Raw genomic sequence first — 23,770 nt, 5'->3', positions numbered from 1 at the left:
CCATTTTAGCCCGATTAAGCCATTTTAGCCCGATTAAGCCATTATAGCCCGATTAAGCCATTATAGCCCGATTAAGCCATTTTAGCCCGATTAAGCCATTATAGCCCGATTAAGCCATTATAGCCCGATTAAGCCATTTTAGCCCGATTAAGCCATTTTAGCCCGATTAAGCCATTTTAGCCCGATTAAGCCATTTTAGCCCGATTAAGCCATTTTAGCCCGATTAAGCCATTATAGCCCGATTAAGCCATTATAGCCTGAGTAAGCCATTGTAGCCCAACTAAGCCATTTTAGCCCGATTAAGCCATTTTAGCCCGATTAAGCCATTTTAGCCCGATTAAGCCATTATAGCCTGATTAAGCCATTATAGCCCAATTAAGCCATTTTAGCCCAATTAAGCCATTATAGCCCAATTAAGCCATTTTAGCCTGATTAAGCCATTATAGCCTGATTAAGCCATTTTAGCCCAATTAAGCCATTTTAGCCGATTTAAGCCATTTTAGCCTGATTAAGCCATTATAGCCTGATTAAGCCATTATAGCCCAATTAAGCCATTTTAGCCCGATTAAGCCATTTTAGCCCGATTAAGGCATTTTAGCTTGATTAAGCCATTATAGCCTGATTAAGCCATTATAGCCCAATTAAGCCATTTTAGCCCAATTAAGCCATTTTAGCCCAATTAAGCCATTTTAGTCCGATTAAGCCATTTTAGCCCAATTAAGCCATTTTAGCCCAATTAAGCCATTTTAGCCCGATTAAGCCATTATAGCTCATTGATGAAGACCAGAAAAAGCACAGGGCCCAGAACACTGCCTTGGAGAACTCCAGCCTGAACAGGAAGAGGAGATGAGAGAAACCCATTCAGGGCCACACATTGACTACGACTAGAGAGGAGGACCGCCAGCCATGCGTGGAGATTTCCATGGATACCAACAGAGGAGTGTTTGGTGAGCAGAGCAGGGTGCCAGACCGTATCGAAGGCACGTGATATGTCAAGGGAGACAGCTCTGATTTCCTGTTTGGCATTGAGGACCTCCATCCATTGCTGAGAAAGCAGTAGCAGCATGTCCAGAGTAGAGTGACCAGGTCTGAAACTAAATTGATGATCAGAGATCAAGCCATTGGAGAAGAGGAAAGATTTCATATCTGAAGCAATGATGGATTCCATGACTTTACTGATAATTATTGAGAGAAGGCTGATTCGTCTGTAGTTGCTGGGATCTGTTTTTGCACCTTTTTTGTGCAAAGCGGTGATGTTGGCAGATTTCCAAGCAGATGGCAGATGACCTTGAGCAAAAGAGAGTGTGAAGAGAACAGAGAGAGGGAGTGAAAGAGCGGAAGAACAAGATTTTAGGACACATGGGCTGATGCCGTCAGGTCCAGTTGCAGAATCAGAGTCGAGGGTTGACAGAAACTTTTCCACCTTGTCAGGAGGAAAGGACACAGAGTCCAGGAGCAGCTGGGTACGACTGGGTACGGTGGGGACAGAGAGGGATGGGTTTGGGACACAAGATTTAGAGGCAAACACAGAGTTGAGGCATTCAGCTTTTTCACGTGCGGAGTCAGCCGTGTGGCCATTTAAGGTGAGGGAGGGGATGGAGGGGGAACAAACACCAGAAACAGATTTCACCAGATGCCACCAGGATTTGGAAGAGGGAGACAGATAAGAGAGTTCGGTCCTGAGGACGGAGAGATATTGTTTCCTGGCTCTCTTGAGGGTGGACACACACTTGTTTCGGGCTTTGTGAAAGGAAATGAGATTTCCTTCCGTTGGATTTGCTTTCCAGGAGACGAAAGCAAGTTGTTTCTGGGCAATAGCCTCACCACAAGATTCCGTGTACCATGGACGGGAGGAAGGGTATGACAACTGAAGACGAGAAGGGATAAATCTGTGCATGAGAGAGAGCAATTTACTTTGGAAGAATTCCCAGGATGAGTTGATGTCAGAGGCAGTAGAGATGGGAGACCAGTCCAGATGATTGATGGCTGCTTGAAGACCGTGCCAGTTGGCCTGAGTGAAATGCCAGACTCGTCGACGCTGAGGAGGCTCTCTGAAAATGGTCAGAGAGATGTCCACTTTAACAAGCACATGATCAGAAGAGCCGATTGGAGCAGAAGAAGAGCAGCAGACATTTTCAGGGAAGTTAGTCATAACCAAGTCCAGAAGAGAAGATTCTCCGTTGACTGAGATCCGGGTTGGGAAATTGACAGATTGTGTCAGTCCCAGTGAGTCACAGAAGTCCTTTGCTGAAGAGCCATGGCTGGTGAGAGAGGTACCCACCCCCAGCCAACTGGCATGGTGACAGTTGAAATCACCACATATGAGGAAGAGAGAGTTGGGATGGGTAGATAGAAGTTGGTCCATATTATCAGACAGCGAGAAGTAGATGGAGTCATCACTGTTTGGTGGACGGTACAACACGCATATGAACAAAAGGTGGGAGCGAAGGGGAAGCCGTAGCCAAAGGTATTCCTGGGGGTGAGGTGGAGAGAGGGCAGTGCAGGGCGAGTGAGGAAGAGAGTTTTTTTATAAAGATAGCAACCCCACCTCCAGGACGAGGCTCAGGTCTATCATACCGGAGGAGGGAGTAACCTGGGAGAGATACCAAGGAATCAGAGACATCATGAAGGAGGAAGGTTTCTGTTAAGCAGATCACGTCTGGTTTGTCAGAAGCAACCTGTATGGAGAGATCAGATCATCAACTATGATATTACATAGTTAAGTTAAGTAGTTAAGTAACTATTACATAGTAAGTAACTATTACATAGTTAAGTGTATATAATTAAAATCATCAACAGGAATATCTAATTCCCAACAAATCATGATTCAAATCAGCAAACTATGCATAATGTATTATTAGCATAGTCCTCCTCACTTTTTCTTTTAATAGTGTAACTTATGGTGATATGAGTTCACTAACTCGTAAAACGGACACAATTCACAATGGTTTGTCATGCCCTTATCTTAGGTCTGCTGTATTCATTTGCAACATCACTTGATTCAATCTTTTAATCTCAACATTTATGTTGCCATAAGTCTTCCTCTTGTGGTTCCACATGTATTTCCTCATTTGTTGCTTCATTTATTTCTGCATGTGGTGCTTCATGCACTATCATAGTGTTATTTGTTATCTTATTCAAACCCACCGTTACTAAGGTTTTCAAGCAAGCCACCACTAAAACTATTGCCAATATAACTACTAGTCCAACAAACAAGTATTGGAGTATCTTAGCTGCCACTCCTCCGAATGTGTTTTCCAACCATGCAAAGGCACCCCCTTTCACATAATCATATCTTGCTCCCTCTTGTCTTATTGTGTCGGCTATGTTATAAACGTCTCCCGAATTATCAGGTATATATGTACAACAATCTGTACCAATCACTGCGCATGTAGCTCCTTTTTCCGCTAACAGCATATCTAATGCAATACGATTTTGTAATGCCATGGTTCTTGTTGCTGCCAGCTCACTTGTAAGTTTTGTCAATCCACTGGCTGTTTTATTTGCCAATATTTCTATAGCCAATGCCATTTGCCATAGCTCATAGCCTGCCTTCCAGGTTCCATAAAATGGAAATACTACCATTCCAACCCATACTAACAGTTCTTTTCTGCCTAGCATGTAGGATGCGCATTGGTGACTCTGTTAACAAGCGCATGTGTGGAAGTACAAAACCAAGAAAGCACGATCCTGACCATGTCAGTGGGAGATACGCATACGCCTTGTGTCCACAAATAAAATATGTATTATTATAGGTCCATGTAGTATCTGTCATCCAAGTTCCTTCCCAATACAAATATATCATCTTTAAGCTAGTGTCCCTTACTGGGACAAGCAATCTTATATAGCCCAACTCGTAACTATAATGGTTGCAGGTGGAGTTTCCCATAAACTTATTATTCTCCTTGGTTTGATGTCGGACAAAACATAGGAGCCCTTTCATTTGTTGTTGAATAGTTACGGAAGGGGGCATAACTTCATGGTCATATTTAGGCCTATAACTGTCTGCAAATTCCTCACATTGATATCCCCCTTTTTCCCAACCAACGTTCCCTAGCATCATCGCCATCGGTAAATAAGGTATTGTTGCTACCAACCTCTTTGGGAAGCGACTACATAATTCATCCCAACCAAAAGGAACTGCCTCCAATGGTACTCCGTTCTCACTAGAATGTGGCATTTGTGTGCATATCCAACAATTACTTTCATTTGCTATATCAGCCCTTGTGTGGGCTAAATGTAAAAAAAGTATTAATCCCGTGTAATCCATCGGGTTCTAAAGGTGTGTCCCTATCTTCCATCAAACTTCTCCTTTGTTTATGTCGTACCGCATAATCATATATCTGTATGTCGGCCACCAATGTTGCGTTTTGTTCTCTCATTACCCCCGAAGTAATGCATGCAACACAGAGTCCCCACTACTAGAGAACTCATTCCTCGGATGAATATCACCATTTTCAAGGAGTATCCGAAGTAGAAGTCTCTGTTGCCCCCTGATTTTTCGGCTTGTCTTGATAAGGTCTTTCCCTTTGTCCCACCTGTATCCATCTGTAAAACATGTGAGCTACCCCTTGTATATGTTCACACCTAGAACATAATTATATGTCAATGACATTCAACATTATATACCAAACTAACAAACTTCCTAAAAGGTAAATAAAGAAACATCCCTTAATATGTAACATAAATCTGATTATTTGCCTTATCCTGATCCCCCTATCTCCCAGGGTCCATATTTGTGTCTATTCTTAGCAACTACCTATGGTCTGTCAATTCGTTCCAAAATACCACAACCAAAGGTTTTAGGCAAAGCTCTACCAAACTATTTCCAATGTGAACTCAAAATACTAGTGAAACAATCAATTCAAAGAATTAACTTCAAAGGGTCAACAAATTCATTTTAGAAACAGATCTAATTTTCTTTCTATTGCTATAAGGAAGAACAATAGTTCTTATAAGTCTTTGTAATATCTCATTTAATTTACCCAGCATTGAAGAATTTATTTACTATTCATTCCTTTCTGTTTACCAGTAACTTTGTTGAGACTCCACAAATTAATTTGATAAATCCCATGTGTACAGCTACCACTTATGGAAACCCCTATTTTTTTGTAGAAAATATCCAAATAAGTGGTTTTACGCCCCCTTAACTGTTGCTCATCCATTTTATGCACCTAGTGAATACTACTAACACCTGTATGCCAATATAGGTGTGCCAGATTAACAAAATGTTGCAGGTACATGTAACATCGCGTTCCGAGGTTAAATAACATAACAGCGCGTTCATGTCTGCCCCTTGGGTTTAAGAATGCACAATGCATTCCGTTTTTAAAACTTACAATAGTTCAATTCAGCAAAAGTTTCTTTACTTTCTGCCCATATCATCTATGCCTAAGACATATCCATACAGACAGCACAATTTATATGCTGATAACAGTCCAGTTTATATGTCAAAATCCATGAGCAGAGTACTCTGTGAAGTCAGTATAAGACCTCTTCCAAATTGGAATAATTTTGTACTCCCTCATCATTTTTTATGAAGCTCATATCCATAAATAGCTTTTATTCTCATATAAATTCTATTAACAACAGATTCCCAAAACTCCTCACAATTGTACTATAAATTAATGGCTGCTCATAACCCAGCACATCAAATCGTCATATTCCATCGCCCTTAACAGAAAGGATAATTTTCATAATCAAATGATATTTCTATTTTATTTTACGAATTTTCTGGATATGCGATCCCATCCACATGAAACTATCCATTTCCAGACAAGCACATTGTCGGTTTCAACAATCTTGTAAGATTGACACATAAAACAAAACACAAACATTGACACTCAAACGTACACAAACCCAAGCATTATGTATATGTGTTTACGTTGGAACCATTATTAACAGAGCAAGATGTGTCAATTTTATTTTTTATTTCGTAAAATTTGTCCCTTAATGTTTTAACGCTAATCACACAAGTAGACAAAAAGTTTATTTTCAGAAAACCCCTCTAACATCACATTGAAATTACCCTTTGGTTCCCACTATAATGTCTCCAAATTTGACAATACATCCATTTACATGTCAGTCAACCACTGACCTATCAATCATGCAAAAGAATAATCCAAAATGCCCACATTATAATCATGTGACGCTTGTCACCTGGCGTCCAAAAACTTGCAAAGCAATGTTCCACTTTTATTAAAAAAAAAAAAAAAAAAAAAAAAATTTGTGTGGCCCAAAATGCTCCCTAAAACCACATTTATAATTTACAAATATGAAGCTTCCAAAATGAACTCTAATTCTGGATCTTTTAATTCATGTTCCAAAAATATCCAGTTTTGGCATCTGATCAATTAATTATTAAGTCGCTACCAAGCAAAAAGTAAAAGTCATTCTTGCTCCGAAAACTTCTCAGACTTTTCAGACACAAGAAGCCTCAACAGTTATTCATGTTGGTTTTTGATCTAATCTGTTGAGGCCAATCGTCATTTGGGATCTACAGCAATGAAGGCCTATTCGTTATTTGAGGTACCTGTACACACTGGTACCCTTAATCTTGGTTTTCCCTTGCGAAATCGTGTTATTGACATACGGACATCTTCTTTTCCAATGCCCCATTTCTCCACAATTGAAAACCGGTTTCTGTCGTTGCCTGGTCTGTCCACCTGTTCACTCGTATTTCTGGGCTGCATCTATGGGTCTCTGGGATGCCACTCCAATCTCCGGTTATCTCCTGCTGCATTATTGCATTGTTGCCCAGAAAACCTATTGCGTTGATTCGTAGTCATCAGGGCTTGTGTCTGTAATTGCATCAATTTGTTCGGCATTTACAGCAATGTTCCTGGCCTGAATTCGCTGATGATGCAAGGCATAATTCAATATTTCTTGCATTGGCTTGCCTTCCCAAGCAATACACTGTCTTTCCACTTCATTCTTCAATTGTGGCAACAAACCATTAATAAAAAGAGGTTTTAAGGCATTGTCTATGTGTGCCCGGTCGATTCCCGAATATAGTTGGAAAACATCTCGCAATCTGTCCAAATAATCGCTAGCATCTTCGCCTGGTTTCTGCTTGCATGGAACCACTGTGTTCCAATCCGTCACGGGTGGCAATTTTCTTATGGCCTCTATCAATCTATTCATCTGTACTGTCTTAGCCTCCGTGGGCATGTCCAACTGTCCATCTGCCGCATTGACACAGTTTGCCTCATGCATTAAGTCCCTCAAAGTGGTGGTATTGGGAATTAACCACTTCAAAAGTATTTCCATGTCTCTTGCAGTGGGCAACTGAGTTTCCACAATCACTCGCAGCTCCTCCGCGAATTGAAGTGGATCTGTTTTGATTGATGGCATACTACTCTGCAATGCCTTGCCCAACCTGTGTTGTACCTGCTTCACCTCCATTTTCAAACCCCCCATCTTTGTTCTCGTCTCCCTCTCCCTAGACTCAACGTCCCAGTAATAAAATGGTTTCCAATCCACTTTCAACTTCTGTCTCCCTCGTGCTTCTATTTCTTCTCTGAGTGTTTCCAATGTGTTCCTGTCAAAAGTACCATCCATGGGGAATTCCTGTTTTCGTCCATTCATGCTAGGATTCCACATCTTAAAGTGACTCTGCACCATATCACTGATGCATGTAGTCGATACAAGCACCTCTGTGGGACAAGTCCAATTGACCTTGCTTCTCTTTGGAGACTCCATTCCCCATTTCACCTGTGTGTGAGTAACACTCTATATGCACTCAATGTACCAGATAACTACCAAGACTACACTTTAGATTACACCTGCACCCACTATCGGCTGTGTGTACTGCAAAAATCGCTGAAATTTGTTCCACCTTATACCGAGTAACGTTGAATGCGCAATTTCCTAGCTTAATTCCTATAAGCTCGACTCCGTAGTCTCCCAGGAAGAATCTCTCCACCTTTTCAATTGATGACTTCAAGTGATTGCCAGAGAGTCTCCCTGTCCTGTGGCTTGTCCACACCCCCATCGCACCGATCGGTGTTGTAGTTGGGTCAAGTGGATCAGTATGAAATGGGTGAATCCGCAGATATCCCGTGCTGTTGGAGGGGAAATCACACAGAATAGTAACCGCACATATATCTATATATAGACTCACCACCTTGCTCTTTTTCCAAGGTTTTCTTCACATTAATGTCTCACAAATATCTCAAAACTTCTTTCTCGAGACTTCACCTTCATCAATCAATCAATCAATGTATTCAATTAAATCAATTCATCAATATTCAACAATAAATCTCATTAATCAATCAGATAACTCTATACATAAGCCGTTCCCCAATGTTGCCAAAACAGTTCCATCCATTGATGGAGATATATGTTCATTGGTCGTCACCTTTGACCTATACCTTTTGTCAATTGACAAATCACCGTTCTGCCTCTGGATCATATCTGACATATTTTTCAATCTTGTCTGGCCATTATATCACAAATTCGACTTGAGCAACCACTGAAGGCAACCCAACCCTAGATTTGTGAGATAGTCAGCCAAGATTACTCAACCAGGTATGAAACAGGTCACTGAGAAAATGTCCCAATTTAAATGGTACCCAAACTTCTTGACAATTAAAATTTCGTAAAAACTCCTGAAGTGTTCTTACCAACAAATGACAATTAATTCACACTATTTGTCAATTGTAATCCGACCCTGCTGAAATTTGACACTTCATTTAACCCTACTAGTCATGCATCATTAATCCTACAGGGCTCAAAAGTTGTCCTTTAAGCCCGTGCAAACATTTTACACGAAACCTCATGATCTCATTTCTGTCAATCATAACATCATGATCTTAAAATCATTATCATAATTATCATGACTATCATAATCAGTCATATCATAACCATCCATTTGAAAAAAACCCCAAACATTTCCTTTATCACCACATCCATGTGGTATAATCAACAATAAAAAATAAAACTGCCTATAGCAAAAGGCTACCTCCTGACCACTTAGTATACCTATTGACAAGAAGTCATAGCAATATCGAATAATCGTCAAAAAACTTTTAAAATTTTAAAATCGCTTCTATTTCGCCTGCCGCTTTGTCGTTCCAAAAAATCGTAAAATATAATCAACAAACAAAAAATACACTAGGTCGACCATATTACAATATTACACCATTTCAGTTGACATGAAAAATCGTCATGCTGGCTGAAATGTTCCAGGGTTTCTGCACACCTTAAAAAGGTATGCTTTGTGGTGTTGCCCACCTACCACATTGAATACACCATTCCAGTATCGTATTGATTGCTGAAATGTTCCAGGGTTTCTGCACACCTTAAAGAGAGGTATGCCTTGTGGTGTTGCCCACCTACCACATATATATAATACAATAAACATTTCTTCCGTTCAACAGAACAAACATTTCCTGTATAAGCATTTCAAAATCAAGAAGAAGAAGCAGACTCACTTTCAAAAAAATCAAAAATCAATTCTTTATTGAAAAAGAAAGAAGAGAAAATTAAATGAGAGCTTGACATAGAAACAAGCCACAATTAGGGGTGTTAATACTATGCGAAATACGACTCTTTTTTTTTATCCTAAAGATAACTGTGTATTATTGGTCGCACTCATAACTTTTTATATCTTGTTTCCCCTACAAGGCTTGCAGAGTTGTGTTAATGCTATCCCCTGCCTTGAATTTTCTGTGCGAACCGTTACACTCATAAAGTGACATTTAACCATTTCAATTGTGTCGTATCATCGCACTCATTTTTTAGCCGCGTCGCAGACGCTGCTCATAGAGTGCCCTCTGCTGTTGTTGTTATTCTTCTTGTTCTTCTTCTTGTTCTTGCAGAGAAGACAAAACCTCAAAGCTCCACCCATTCTGGGAACCATAGCTCCACCCATTCTGGGAGAGCCTTCATATAAACAAATATCCACCATTTTATTAACTCGCATAGCTTTGAGGCCTGTTTTGTAGGCCCGTGGTGTCTTCCTCTCTCACACAGTTTTATTTCAAATCAAATTCGATATATCATTTCATTTTTCACAGTCGCTAACATAGTTTTAGACTTGGTTGAAAAAAACGGGAAGAAAATCCGATGAAAGTTGCCCTTTATAGAACGAAATGAATTCTCAAAGGCCTGTAACTTCAAGTCCATTGAGATTTTTTTTTTAAAATCGCGGCATGGTCAGTCATACACCGCCCGAAATAAGACGGGAAAATGCCGAGATATATTAAAAATTCGTCCATTTGATGACAATCGTCACGATGAAATATTTAATTTATACGTCGTCACAATAATGTGGAGAGGAGCATAGCTTCGTTCACGTGTCGCCACACACGGGAAATTGCCGAGATATATTTTTTTTAAAATCGCGGCATGGTCAGTCATACACCGCCTGAAATAACAGACGGGAAAATGCCGAGATATATTAAAAATTCGTCGCCACACACGGGAAATTGCCGAGATATATTTTCACTTTGCACAAAAATAACATCAAGTAATCGAATCAATAGGAATGTCCTGTGCCTATAACATCAACGTTATAGGCACAGCTGCATCTAGGCATTGTGTAACATCGACGCGGCTTTTGTTTTATTTAAAACTTTTTGTACTTGTTTAGCACTATAGGGCCATGGTTTGAGGGAGAGGGGGCAAAATAAAAGAGAAGTGAGGATGAAGGACACATAATGAGGAAGTGAGGACTTTCATTCAAATCATAAAATGGAAAAAAATGAAAAAAATGAGAAAAAATTGTAAAAAAATGATTAAAATAAATAAATAAATAAATAAGATGAACAAAATCACAATCATCTCCCTCAAAATCATCACAATCTTCTGATTTCAATTTAAGGACGTCAATGCTCCCTTTTTAAGAATTCACTTTTAAACCAATTTAAAAGACAAACAAGACAAGACAAACAAGCATAATCCCTTTTTCCAAATTTGGTCCAACTTCAATTTTGAAAATTAACTCAAAAGGTCAGCCAAAAGGTTTAACCGATAAAAAATATTTGTCCATTCTAATCCGTTTTCCTATTCAATGGAAAATCTGCCAATTTTAATCCAAATAAAATTCAATAAAACACCATTCAGCTCAATACAGCCTGATTCCCCATTTTACAAGTGGGAAACACAATTCCGCTTCTTGGGGGCCCTCCAAGATGCGAAATGCTTCCCACTCATCCTATGACCTCCATCAAAAGAGGATATTACATTTAAACCCATATGATTGTCTGTCTGCACAGAACAATTTTGATTTTCTCTACATTTGTTGATATGAATGACAAAAAAAACCTTCCCTCACAGGTGCAACATCACCTGTGCAAGTGTGTAAAATCACAAGCATGTCGGTGTTTTAACACAGCCATCGTAAAATCACTGAGCAAAATCCTGGCAAAAAAAAAAAAAAAAAAACCCCCACAATCCTGATTTATGTGTCTATGATAATTCGAATCCAAAATAAATTTTCAAATGTACATTCAATAATTGTTCTTCATAGATTCTGCATCCCAGTAATATGGGATCGCCTCTCATCATTTTGTAGACAAATTGGATGAATCTGAGCTGTCATCCAAGATGGCCGCCGAAAAAATGAAAATATCATATTTTCCTCTTCGAGATGCAAATTGAAATAATTACAGGTGAAAACGTCATGCTACAGAACAGGAAGGTGGTGGAAGGGAGCAGGAGGGTGGTTGGGGGAAGGGGGTGGGAAGGGAGGGGGTTAGGGCCAGCACCAGGGTTAGAGTAGAGGGGGCACAAGGGGGGGGGGTGGGGGTGTACGGGAGGAATCGGGGTTAGAGGACCAGGGTTAGAGGGGGCACAAAGGAGTGAATGGAGGGAAGGAATGAGGGAGGGGAGAGGAAGGAATGGGGGAAGCAAGAAGCAACACAAATAATTTGGAAGAAGAAGAAGAAGAATAAAAGATGAGGAGGGCCACACATACGCTCAAATTCATTCATCGAGAACATGAATATCAATAGACATTAACAGTCAGAGAGACGTAGTTAAGAAGAAGAAGAGAACGGGAGATGAAGAAAGGAGAGAATAACATCGACAGGATCTACAAAGCATTTGCATTCAATCCCGGGAATCATGTGCATCCCAGGAAGCATGCTGTCTCACATCCTTCATACAATCACTGATATGACGTGACTTCTTTAAAAAAAAACTAGAACGGCACTCAGTGGAGAGCATACCTACCTCAATCTGTCAGCTCTTGTATGAGCCTCAACCCAAATAATGAAGTTACATGGCTCCGTGCATCCTCACAAGCAACTCATCTGTAAATTAAGCTGCCATGGTTTTAATAGAGTATATAAACAACCGCCTCTATCTGCATAAGACCATCTCACTTTAGCGGGTGTGTGTGTGTGTGTGTGTGTGTGTGTGTGTGTGTGTGTGTGTGTGTGTGTGTGTGTGTGTGTGTGTGTGTGTGTGTGTGTCGATGTTGGCATCGTGAGTCCTTATTTCTCTGAAGAACTCGTTATCTGCTAGCAGGGAACTTTAAATGAATTTCAATCAACGTGACACTAAGCGTGACAGGTGGTGGTGGTGGTAGTGTGGTGGTTGTGGGGTGATTGTTAGGGTGTCCGGTGATAAAGGTTGGGGTAGGGTGGGGGTGCGGTGGTGGGGGAGGAGTGACGGATGGGATGGGATGGAGAGATGAGATGAGGGAGGGAGAGAGGCAGAGAGAGAAAGAGACACACAGAAAGAAAAATAGGTAAGGAGAAAGGAAAAAACAACAATAACAACACCAACAACAACAGCGATTATTTGCTCCATGGAAGCATTTGCTTCCTCTAATGACTCACTCCAAAATTCATTTCATTCGCTCTTATAGGAGCCTCAACCCAAGTGAGTTCAAGTGAGAAATGAAGAGAGAGATAAAGGGAGACAGAGAGATTGAGAAGGGGAGAGGGGGCAGGCAGAGAGGGAGAGATAGGAGGGGGAAAGATGGGCATGAGGGGAGATGAAAGGTGGGATATGAATAGAAGGGGGAAGGATTGATGAAAGTGAGATAGGGGAAAAGAAGGAGAAAGAGAGAGAAGGAAAAATGAAGTGATGGAGTTATTTATTTTCTTCATATTTTATGCAAATAATAAACATTACACAAATTTAAATGTATTCATTCGAACGACCACATTCTATGCACCCCCGGCCCCAACATGAAAGGGGCACTGAATCAGCGGCACAGCTGCACCTTGTCGTTCGAACTTCCGCTCATCTAATTTTACAGTCTCCAAAAGAGGTTGCAACCCCACTCCTCAATGAGGTGTCCAAAACAACGAACTTGAGAATTCTTATGAAGGACAAACATATTTTGGTACAAACTGAATGTTAAGCACTGAAGCAAATATTACGAACAGCAGTTCCAATACACCCTTGTTCGAAGAAGAAGAAATTCTATATCTCTCAGACAGACATCTCAGACATAACAAGATGTAATCCCTCCCTTCCGCAAAGCGATTTACCACACTGACGTCATCCCATTGTTTAACTCAGCACACGCACCCTCGTACCCTCGTAGATGTGTGCCCTAACCCCTGGTGTGCGTCCTGCACCTATCTTTCGGCCCGATACTGAGTCCCTCATCCGACCCCACACTCCGCTCCCCCTGAGCGATTGCTGCAGTGTCTCACGCATTACCTTACCTGGCACAGAACCACCTGTGCCCCGCGTCAAACCGCAAGCTGCACAGATTTAAATGGAGCGCACTGAACACAGTCGCACAGCTCAGAGGCTACACAGCTAGCCGATGTGCTGCATCCTGAAGCATGCGAATCACACATCATCCCGAGCATTTATTTTATCCTGCCTGTGAAACACAATGACGACTCAATCCAGCACACAAATTCCAATACCATTTCACCTTGTTTAAAAATCATAAAAGTCCAAAATGTTTCAGAATGCCTCAATTTAACTCACGATGACCTTATTTTATTATAGAAAAATAAGGAGTGGAGATCAGAATAGACGGGTGATGGTGGTGGGTAGTGGGTGGAAAAGCGGAGGTCGAGGGGGGAAGGAGTGTTTCCAATCTCCACACAATACTCAAAATACCAAAATTCAGGAAAAATAATTTTGATGACAAAACTCACATGGTAAAAATTACAGTCCTGAAATGGACACTGAACACACACATCGTCAGGAAAAGACGTAATGTGATTCAAAACGCCTTACAACCTACACGGATCATTCACAAATGATGTACACACAATGCGGCGAGATGACATTTTGCACAATAAATCTCAAAGAATCGCTTGGAAGTTAACATTTCGCCACAAGAACTCGCCAATGTGTTTCTGGCGTCCAACTCTTGGTCACACACGGGTTCAGTTGGCAGACACTGTCTGAAGACTAGCAGAATATATCGGACACACAAACAGACTTTACATACCTTGGTGGCGTGTCCGAACCGCCGCTGATCTCCCCCCAGCGTTGCAACCACGTACGGCCACCACTTGTGGAAGTGTTCTTATCCTTAACTGTAAAAGGAAGACTCCACTTTTGTTCTTTTGTTCGGTTTATTAAACTTTAAGGGGAAGGGCAGAATGTACTAACTCAAGATAATCACTTTACTAAGAACGAACTGAACTGTTAACGAAGCCTCGTTCAGCCGGTTGTGGCATGGCACAATCTTCTGATCTGCAGGTCTTCTCCTTTGCTCTTGGCCAGCGCAGCTCTCTTCTCGAAGTCCCATTTTCCTTATATCATGAATGTTCACTTCCATATATGGTATGGAATTTAAGACTCCGCACAGACTCTCCCGGCTCAGACAGTGGAACAGTCTGGGTTCTATCTTGGAGAATTCTAAGGGCCATCTTAGACAGTTATTATCTGTTGAAATGATAAACACCTTTATCAGTTCCCATAGGTCACTCCTTCCTGACCCCTCTGAAACAAGAATGTTCCAAGCTTCATTTCAAGAGAAAAACACATTTTAACAAGAGGGGAGAATATAAATAATTATATATGCCTCCACAATATGTACCAGCATCATGGTCCTGACTCAATTAAGGATGTTGGACAATGGAGTAAATGGACTGAAGGATATGCTAAGAACTTTCCTCAAGAAGGAACATTTGAAAGAAATAGATTAAATAGATTGGAGCAGGAACTGGAGGAAAGGGAAAAACTAGAGAATGTTAGCTGGAAACATTTCCATAAATGGGATGTTGAAGGTAGAAATAGGGATGAGAAAATTAAGTTCTCTGAATTAAGGAGTGATGTGAAAGGTATGCAAAAGAGTATGGGAAAGTTTTCAACCAAGTTGATGCCTCTCGAGGTAGGAAGCAAAATGGCATCTTCAGCCCCTGAATCCCAACTGTATTCTCAAAATGAATTAGATGAGATATTAAGATGTGAGAGTGAATCACCTTTGTATGGCAGACGATGACCTCCTACCTATGAACAAGCAGGAAGTCAAGGAGTGGTACCTGGTGGTCAAGGTGCGCTTGCCATATATACACCTCTTGTGACATCTAGTGTACCTGTTCCACCTGTTGTGACACCTAGTGCACCTGTTGCACCTGTTCCACCTGTTGCCATATATACACCTGTTGTGACATCTAGTGTACCCGTTCCACCTGTTGTGACACCTAGTGCACCTGTTCCACCTGTTGTGACATCTAGTGCACCTGTTGCACCTGTTCCACCTGTTGCCATATATACACCTGTTGTGACATCTGGTGTACCTGTTCCACCTGTTGTGACACCTGTTCCACCTGTTGCCAGATACACACCTGTTGTGATATCTCATGCACCTGTTCCACCTGTTGGCATACCTGCACCTGTTGTGATATCTCATGCACCTGTTCCACCTGTTGGCATACCTGCACCTGTTGTGATATCTCATGCACCTGCTCCTCCTGTTGCATCACCTAGTGTATCTATGGCAGATCAAGTACAGGTGGTGTCATCTGGACCAGGTGAAGGAGCTGCTGCTGCAGGCTCCCCTAATGAGGTGCCATCTGCAACCATGCGAAGTGGGACATAGGACAGATGAATGATTCAGGTACTACCCCAGCAGGTGCTACAAGTGTACAGCAGGTATACCACGTTGACTCTGCCCCTCAGCAGGGTTCCCAAGCCTATCATTTGCGAAGCGGTGGGCCAGCTCCCCCAATGCCACCAGCCTCTCAAAGAGTGTCTCCAAATAAGGGAAAACATAACACTATATCAACAGGGATTTTGGAACTACCATCACAAATTACTAATTTCCCCATGAGACAAGTACCAGGGGTTCAAGGAGGGAAAAGAGAGCTTGTGTGCAGACCTTGGCCATTTCATGAGCTCAGAGAAATAAAAAACAGTATGCCATCGATTAAGCTTGATCCGAGTAAATTTGCAGATGAGTTGCAGATGATTGTAAATGCACAAATGCCAACTGTCAGATATATGGACATCCTTCTTCCTGCTATAATTCCAAACTCCACTCTGCTGGCTCAATTGAAATCGGTAGCAGAATGGAAATCAGCAGACAATGGACAATTGGACTTGGATGAAAATGGGGATGCAACAAAAGCACAAATAGGAAAATTGCTGGAGGCCATAAGAAAACGTCAACCAGAGGCAGACTGGAGTAAGGTAACAACTTGTAAACAGAAGACTGGGGAAGACCCCTCGGATTATCTGGAGAGATTGCGAGAAGTATTCAGGCTGCATTCAGGAGTACCAGTACAACAGATGGACCATGCTTTGAAACCACTTTTTGTACAAGGCCTATTGCCCAAACTGAAGGGAGAGGTAGAAAAACAGTGTGTTGCCTGGGAAAGTAAGCCTATTACAGAAATAGTGACATATGCTTTGCATTTCCATCATTTGCAGGAAAAGAATGTTTCATCAGCTGCAGCCAAGCTGATGCATTTGCAGACACAAGCCTTGTTGCCGGAAAGACAGCACAGAAAATTCTCCCAAGACCAAAGAGACTATAGAAGACCTGGTTTCCAAGCAAGGAATGGACCAGATAAACCAGATAACATGAGTAAGGATAAGAGCAGATGCTTCCGGTGTGGGAAACTAGGCCATTGGAAAAACCAGTGCCCGTATACAAGCGGGAAGAACAGTGGACAGGACTAATTCCAACCAGGTGGACAGAACCAATACCAGTGGAATCAGCAACTCCCTGCATTCCAAAATACTGACTATGCCCAACAACCACAGGTCCAAGAAGTCCAAAATGTCAAAACAGGCCAGTTTCAGCAGCCTTTCTGGCAACCTGCCTGGAAACCTCAGAACCAGCCCTTATGACTAGGCCAGGATGAGACAACTCTATGTTCCCTTGTAAATAAACAGGTATCTGCATTTCCTTTAGTTGCAGAATCCGCTGAAGAGGAACCAAAACTGAACTTGAGGATAAGTGGACAGGAAGTACCATTTCTAATCGACACAGGAGCCACAAGAAGTACTTTGCGACAAGCTGACTTCCCAGATGTTCCATTGTCAAGGGCACAGGTAAATGTTATTGGTGTGTCTGGGGTTCCCATGGCAACACCTATAACAAAGGAACTGCGTGTACAGGTGGGCCCATTGACTGGACATCATTCTTTTCTCTTGGCAACGAATTCTCCAGTAAATTTGCTGGGGAGAGACTTATTGTGCAAGATGAACTGTACCGTCAAATGTACTGAAGATGGTGTGTACTTAGAAATGCCACATGACTCACATGATTCTGTTTTGAAATTATTGAAAATGGTGACTGAGCCTACTGTGTATCAATGGAGACTTGATGACGTGACAATACCAGAACATTTTTGTGAAAATGTTATAAGAATGATGGATGACGTGCCCCAAGTGCAGGAATGGGTGAATGACCACAGAATGGATTTTCTGGAAGGAAGCCTTCACTGTACTGCGTACTGTGATCCCACAGGAGAAGACACTACGTATTTCAACGAAGTTTCTCCACACCTGGGAACAAGGTATAACAAACACCTATCATCCATGTGGGTAGGAAGACATGGACTAGGTATGTTAGTGCACCTGACTAAAGAACAACTGCCTTTGTGGAAACAGCCTGAGACGACGACCCTACATGTCACCCTTGCGGTGTCACACCTGTATGAAGCAAAAGATGTTGGGGCAATGATAACTGATTTGCAGGATTGTAAGAGGGAAAGGTGGATGACTGAGAACCAACTATCGCAGCTTTACGACTTGGATGGAGATGGATTTTGCTGGGAACTGAATGCAGGAGTGACCCCATCCACCTTTTTGGTGAGTGAAGTATCAGTAACCACTGCATACACGACTCCACTTCACCGTCATACTGAAGGCACGTGGGACCCACTTGATCAGGTACCACCTTGTTTGTGGACCACACACGCGAACGACGTAGGATGGATCAAAAGTATGACACCTGTCAAGATTACAGTAGATGAATCTAAACCGTTGCCACAGAGACGTCGGTACCCTTTATGACCAGAGGCCAAAGCCGGTATAGCACCGGTGATACAATCTTTGTTGGAGCAAGGAGCCATAATTCGTACTGTCAGTCCATGCAATACACCTATTTTACCTGTAAAAAAGCCAGGTAGGGATGCCTGGAGATTTGTTCAAGATTTACGAGCGATAAACCATTGTGTGATTCCAGCTTACCCAGTGGTTCCAAACCCAATCACCGTTCTTTCAAGCATCCCATGTACGGCGAAGTTCTACTCTGTAGTGGACCTATGTTCCGCTTTCTTCTCTGTTCCGGTTCATGAAGACTCAAGGTACCTCTTTGCATTTACGTACAATGGCCAACAGTATACCTGGGCCGTCCTGCCTCAGGGCTACACAGAGAGACCAACTTTGTTTTCACGGGCCTTACACGAAGACCTAAGTGATGTTGAGTTTCCAGGAGGTTCGGTGATGGTGCAGTATGTTGATGACCTTCTAATATGCTCTGTCTCCAAGGAAATATGTGAGCAAGACACCGTTGTGCTACTGATAGCGCCAGCAGAAAAGGGGCATAAGGCCTCAAAGGACAAACTACAGTTCTGCAAGAAAGAGGTGAGATATCTTGGACATATTTTGAGAGAGGACACGAGGCGCCTTTGTCCGGAACGAGTGACGGCAATACGAACTATCCCGAAACCAACAACCATCAAGCAGATGAAATCCTTTTTGGGAGCAACGGGCTACTGTCATCCGTGGATTATGGATTACGCAGTGATAACGCGCCCTCTGTTGGACATTAGCTTGCCAAGTTGCCCAAATCCCTTGGAATGGACACCAGAGGCGGAACAAGCATTCCTAGCACTGAAAAACGCTTTAGCATCGGCACCAGCACTAGGGTTGCCAAATTATGAAAAAAACTTCTTCCTGTACTCACATGAGAAGGGAGGATTTGCTCAGTCAGTACTGACACAGAAACATGGAGGGCTACTGATAGCGCCAGCAGAAAAGGGGCATAAGGCCTCAAAGGACAAACTACAGCACCTACGAGCCAACAATAGAAGCAACCACCTATGAGCAACCACCTATGAGTTGCTGTTACTAACACCATCAAACCTTACCATTCAACGTTGTCCAACACTTAACCCAGCGTCGTTGCTGCCAACAATAGAAGATGGTGAATCCCATGACTTTGCGGAGATATTGGCGCATGCGCTGACACCGCGCATTGATCTGAAAGACGTCCCACTTCCAAACTCAAACTTGGTACTATATGTTGACGGATCATGATCAAGAGCAGTGGACGGTTTGCAACTAACAGGATATGCAGTATGTACGGAAAATGAGACTTTGGAAAGTGGAAAATTACCGAACACCTATTCAGCGCAACAGGCAGAGATCTTTGCTTTAACCAGAGCCTGTTGCTTGGCAGAAAATCAGGAAGTGACAATCTACACAGACTCACACTACGCATTTGGCACCGTACATGACTTCGGCACCCTCTGGAGGGAGAGAGGATTTTTAACATCTTCAGGAACCCAGATTAAAAATGGAGATCTGATAGCTGCTCTTTTGGATGCAATTCTACTGCCATCTGCAATTGCGGTAGTTAAGTGTGAGGCCCACACAAGGGGGAAGACGATGTTTCACGAGGAAATGCTAGAGCAGATGAAACAGCAAAACTTGCAGCTAGGTCTAAACAAAGCCCAGTGGTTGTACAAGCAGTTTTAACAATTCCTGAGAGTAGCCCAACGTTAGAGGATGTAGGCGCTATGCAGGAAGTTGTTGGTTACCAAGAAAAGGACACTTGGGTAAAAGCAGGATGTGTATATGATGTTGAGTCCAAATTGTGGATTTCCAGTGATGGACGTGTTGTTGCCCCATGACAGCAGTTGTTACCGTGGATTGCTCGTTTGGCTCATGGTGTGACCCACACGAGCAAGGGGGGAATGTCCGCGTCTGTGTCTAAACAGTGGTATGCACCTGGATTTACTCCTGTGGCGGAGCAGTATTGTGCTACATGTCAGGTGTGTCAAAAGTATAACCCGTGGAAAGGGGAAAAGACTGCACAAGCAGCTCATCCGGCCCCCTCTGGTCCTTTTGTGCATGTACAATTAGATTTCATTCAGATGGAGAAATATGGTGAGTACGAATTCGTTCGAGTAATTGTCGACATGTTCACAAAATGGATTGAAGCTTACCCCTGTAGACGGGCGGATGCAAAATCAGTGGTGAAATTTTTGCTTAAAGATTTCATTTGTCGATTTGGGGTCCCCTGCAAAATTTCTTCCGATCAGGGAACACATTTCACAGCACAAATTGTCCAGGAACTGTGTAAGGCAATGCAGATAAAGCTTCATTTCCATTGTCCTTACCACCCTCAATCGGCAGGGGCAGTGGAGCGACAGAATAGGGTGTTGAAAAACAAATTGGGCAAAATTTGTGCAGAGACCAACCTCAAATGGCCGGATGCTGTCCCACTTGCTTCGATGTCGATGAGATCTACGCCCAATAGAAGAACGGGTTTGGCCCCACATGAAATTCTAATGGGCAGACCAATGAGAGTGCCCCACTCCCCTCCCCTAACGATCAAGGAAATGGATATACACCAGATGGATGACTTGATGTACACATTCTGCATTGCTTTGACCAAAACAGTGAAGATGTTTCATTCTCAGGTGAAAGAAGCCTTGCCGGAGCCAAGTGAGTACGAGTGTCATTCCTTTAAGCCCGGAGACTTCGTGTTCATCAAAGTTTTTAAGCGGAAAAGTTCTTTGCAACCAAGTTGGACGGGACCCCACCAAGTCCTCCTTGTTACGCACACTGCCGTGAAATGCCAGGGCAAATCCAGCTGGATCCATGCCTCACACTGCAAGCGAGCAAAGGAGAACGACAAGAACGACTCAGCAGAAAGATAACTCGACATTACAGAGCGTCACTGGGTTTGCTGATGTTTTTATGCTGTTTCACTCTCACTTTCATTGCTGCGAAGATCATTGACTGTGCTGCTGAACAACACACTTCCACCCATCACACTATACCCTCATATCAGATGTCCATTACTGATGACTGCACATCGGATTTTTATGTGAAAAAATAAAAAATATATTTTCACATAAAACGGCTTTTTTGCGCGCAAAAAAATTATTTTGCTATTTTCGGAGAAAAAAAGAATTTCGCCCTTTTTCGGGAAAAATAAAATAAAATGCCCTTTTTGGTCGAAAATGTCTGGCAACGCTAAAAAAAATTAGGGAATTTTTCGAAATTTTAAACTGCGATCGAAATTTGTAACTGCGATCGATCTCAAAAACAAAACGTTGCGTCCACTTGCGTGCATTGCGTCCCCAGCGTGTACAGCAGTGAGGCGGTGTACTACAGTGAGAGAGTGTACACAAAGTGTGAACAAGTCTCCTATCAAGATGAGTGCTGCTCTTCGTGACAAGTGGCTGAAGGAATTCAACGCTGGCGGCGATGGGGCCACCTTCAAGTACGTGTCGAGTGACACGGCTTTCTGTCGAGCTTGTGAAAAGACTTTCCGGGCGAAGCAGAAGTCTGAGCTGGCCCAACATGTCCGAGGAGACCGCCACAAGAGCAACTTGGCCTTGAAGAAGAAGAGGACGGTCACGCAAGCCACCATGGAGGACTTTGGTGGCGGAAAGAGGCACAAGTGCGACGTCGTGGCTCAGGAGCTGTGCCAGGCGATGCTGGCCGCTGGCATCCCATGGTCGAAATTGGAAAACCCTGCCCTCCGGTCGTTCCTGGAGAAGCACATCACTCTCCAGATCCCCGATGAAAGCTGGATTTGAAAGCACTACCTCGACAAGTGCTACGACGAGGCCTTGGCGGGGATCCGTGCCGACCTCGGACAGCAGCCCATCTGGCTGTCCGTCGACGAGACGACCGATTCGGCAGGTCGATATGTGGCCAACATCATCGCGGGACGCTTGTCCAAGGAGGGGTACTTTCGTCCCCACCTCGTCCAGTGCATGTTTCTGGAGAAGACCAACTCCGGGGAGATCGTGCGTGCAGTCAATGACACGCTGCGCTATCTTTGGCCTGATTTCAAGCCGGAGTGCCTCAAGGTCCTCATCAGCGACGCCGCGGCCTATATGATCAAGGCCGGCCATGCCCTGAAAGAACTCTTCCCGGACTTGCTGCATGTGACTTGCGTTGCCCACGCGCTCCACCGTGTCTGCGAGACAGTCCGAGAAATGTTCAAGGACGTCAACGACCTGATTGCCACGACGAAGAAGGTGTTCGTCAAAGCCCCGTCGCGTGTTGTCTTTTGGAAGGAGCAGCAGCCCAATCTTTCTCTCCCCCTGGACCCCATTCTGACTCGGTGGGGGACGTGGATCGACGCCGCGGTGTTTTACGCCGAGCACTTCGAGGCCGTCAAGGACATTGTGGACCAGCTGAACGATGACGGGTGTGCACTCTCTGGGTACACACCCACTCAGCGCACACGTACCCATGGGTGTGCACATGTGTGTGCAACGATGATGGCAATCCGGAGTGCCAAGGACCTGTTCGGAAAGGCGGACATCAAGCTCAGTTTGGTCTTCTTAAATGCCCACGTGTCGTTCATCCCGAAGATCCTTAAGCAGCTGGAGGAGGCCGGCATGGAGCTGGCCAAGGCCTTCCAGCTCCTTGATCAGGCCAAGGAGGAGCTCGAAAAGATCCGAGGCTGCCGTAAGGAGATCCTGCTCACCAAGTTCAAGGCGGTGCTGCAGCGCAATCCCGACATTGGTGTGCTGAGGACAGTGGCTTTGATCCTGGATGGAGATCAGCACGGATCTGAGGTTGGTGTGCCGGCTGGAGTCAAGCTTGCTGACATCCCCCTCTTGAGGTACTGCCCCATCGTCAGCGTCGACGTGGAAAGGTCCTTCTCCGTCTACAGAAACGTCCTCACCGACCGCCGACACCGCCTCACCAAGGAGAACATTACCAAGATAATGATTTCAAACACCTACTTTAACCGTTCCTAAAAGGGTCTTGTCAATTTCTTCTAGTCCTCTACTTATCAAACAATGCGGTTGCAATAAAGGTACCTGAACGTCATTTTTTACCTGTTTACTAGCCAGAGTGCTTAATGTTGTGCAGGAAAAAGCTTTCCATTTTTTGTTCTTTTTTTGACTGATTTCTGAAAAACTTGGTAATAATAAAAAATGAATAAAACTTTGGAAAAAAATATTTCGGGATTTTTTTCACATAAAAAAAAAAAATTCCCGCTTTTCAAAACATAAAAGGCCTATTTTCTTAACATAAAAATCCATAGTCTACGTAGTGATGACACACATATGTTTTCCTTGACATTAAAAAAAAACATACAAAGGTCGAAATAGGACCTCACAGCTACATCTACCTCAAGGAAATTTTAATGGAACTGTTGAACAAGTGAGGGTTAGGGAAAAGCGGA

The 23,770-nt window shown here is 43.1% G+C and overlaps 1 protein-coding gene across 3 annotated transcripts in view; it reads right to left on the bottom strand.

Annotated features, from left to right (window-relative positions):
* The window catches only part of LOC137437943 (uncharacterized), an 81,479-nt gene that overhangs the window by 41,774 nt on the left and 15,935 nt on the right, over positions 1-23,770 (bottom strand). The window contains exon 7 of one of the 3 annotated variants that reach the window (XM_078766306.1): positions 122-8,063. The exons of 1 other annotated variant lie outside the window; for it this stretch is intronic. In XM_078766306.1, the coding sequence (XP_078622432.1) occupies positions 6,766-7,701 (936 nt within the window). In that variant the 5' untranslated portion in view covers positions 7,702-8,063 and the 3' untranslated portion in view covers positions 122-6,765. Of the gene's footprint in view, positions 1-121; positions 8,064-9,441; positions 14,815-23,770 lie in introns of those variants that run through there. One more of the 3 variants, XR_010986622.2, reaches the window with a different exon arrangement.

The sequence above is a fragment of the Myxine glutinosa genome, chromosome 12 (genome assembly GCF_964187855.1).
Source record: "Myxine glutinosa chromosome 12, kmMyxGlut1.1, whole genome shotgun sequence".
NCBI lineage: Eukaryota > Metazoa > Chordata > Myxini > Myxiniformes > Myxinidae > Myxine > Myxine glutinosa.
The sequence above is the reverse complement of the archived record's forward strand: the minus strand, read 5'-3'. Positions and strand labels throughout refer to the sequence as shown.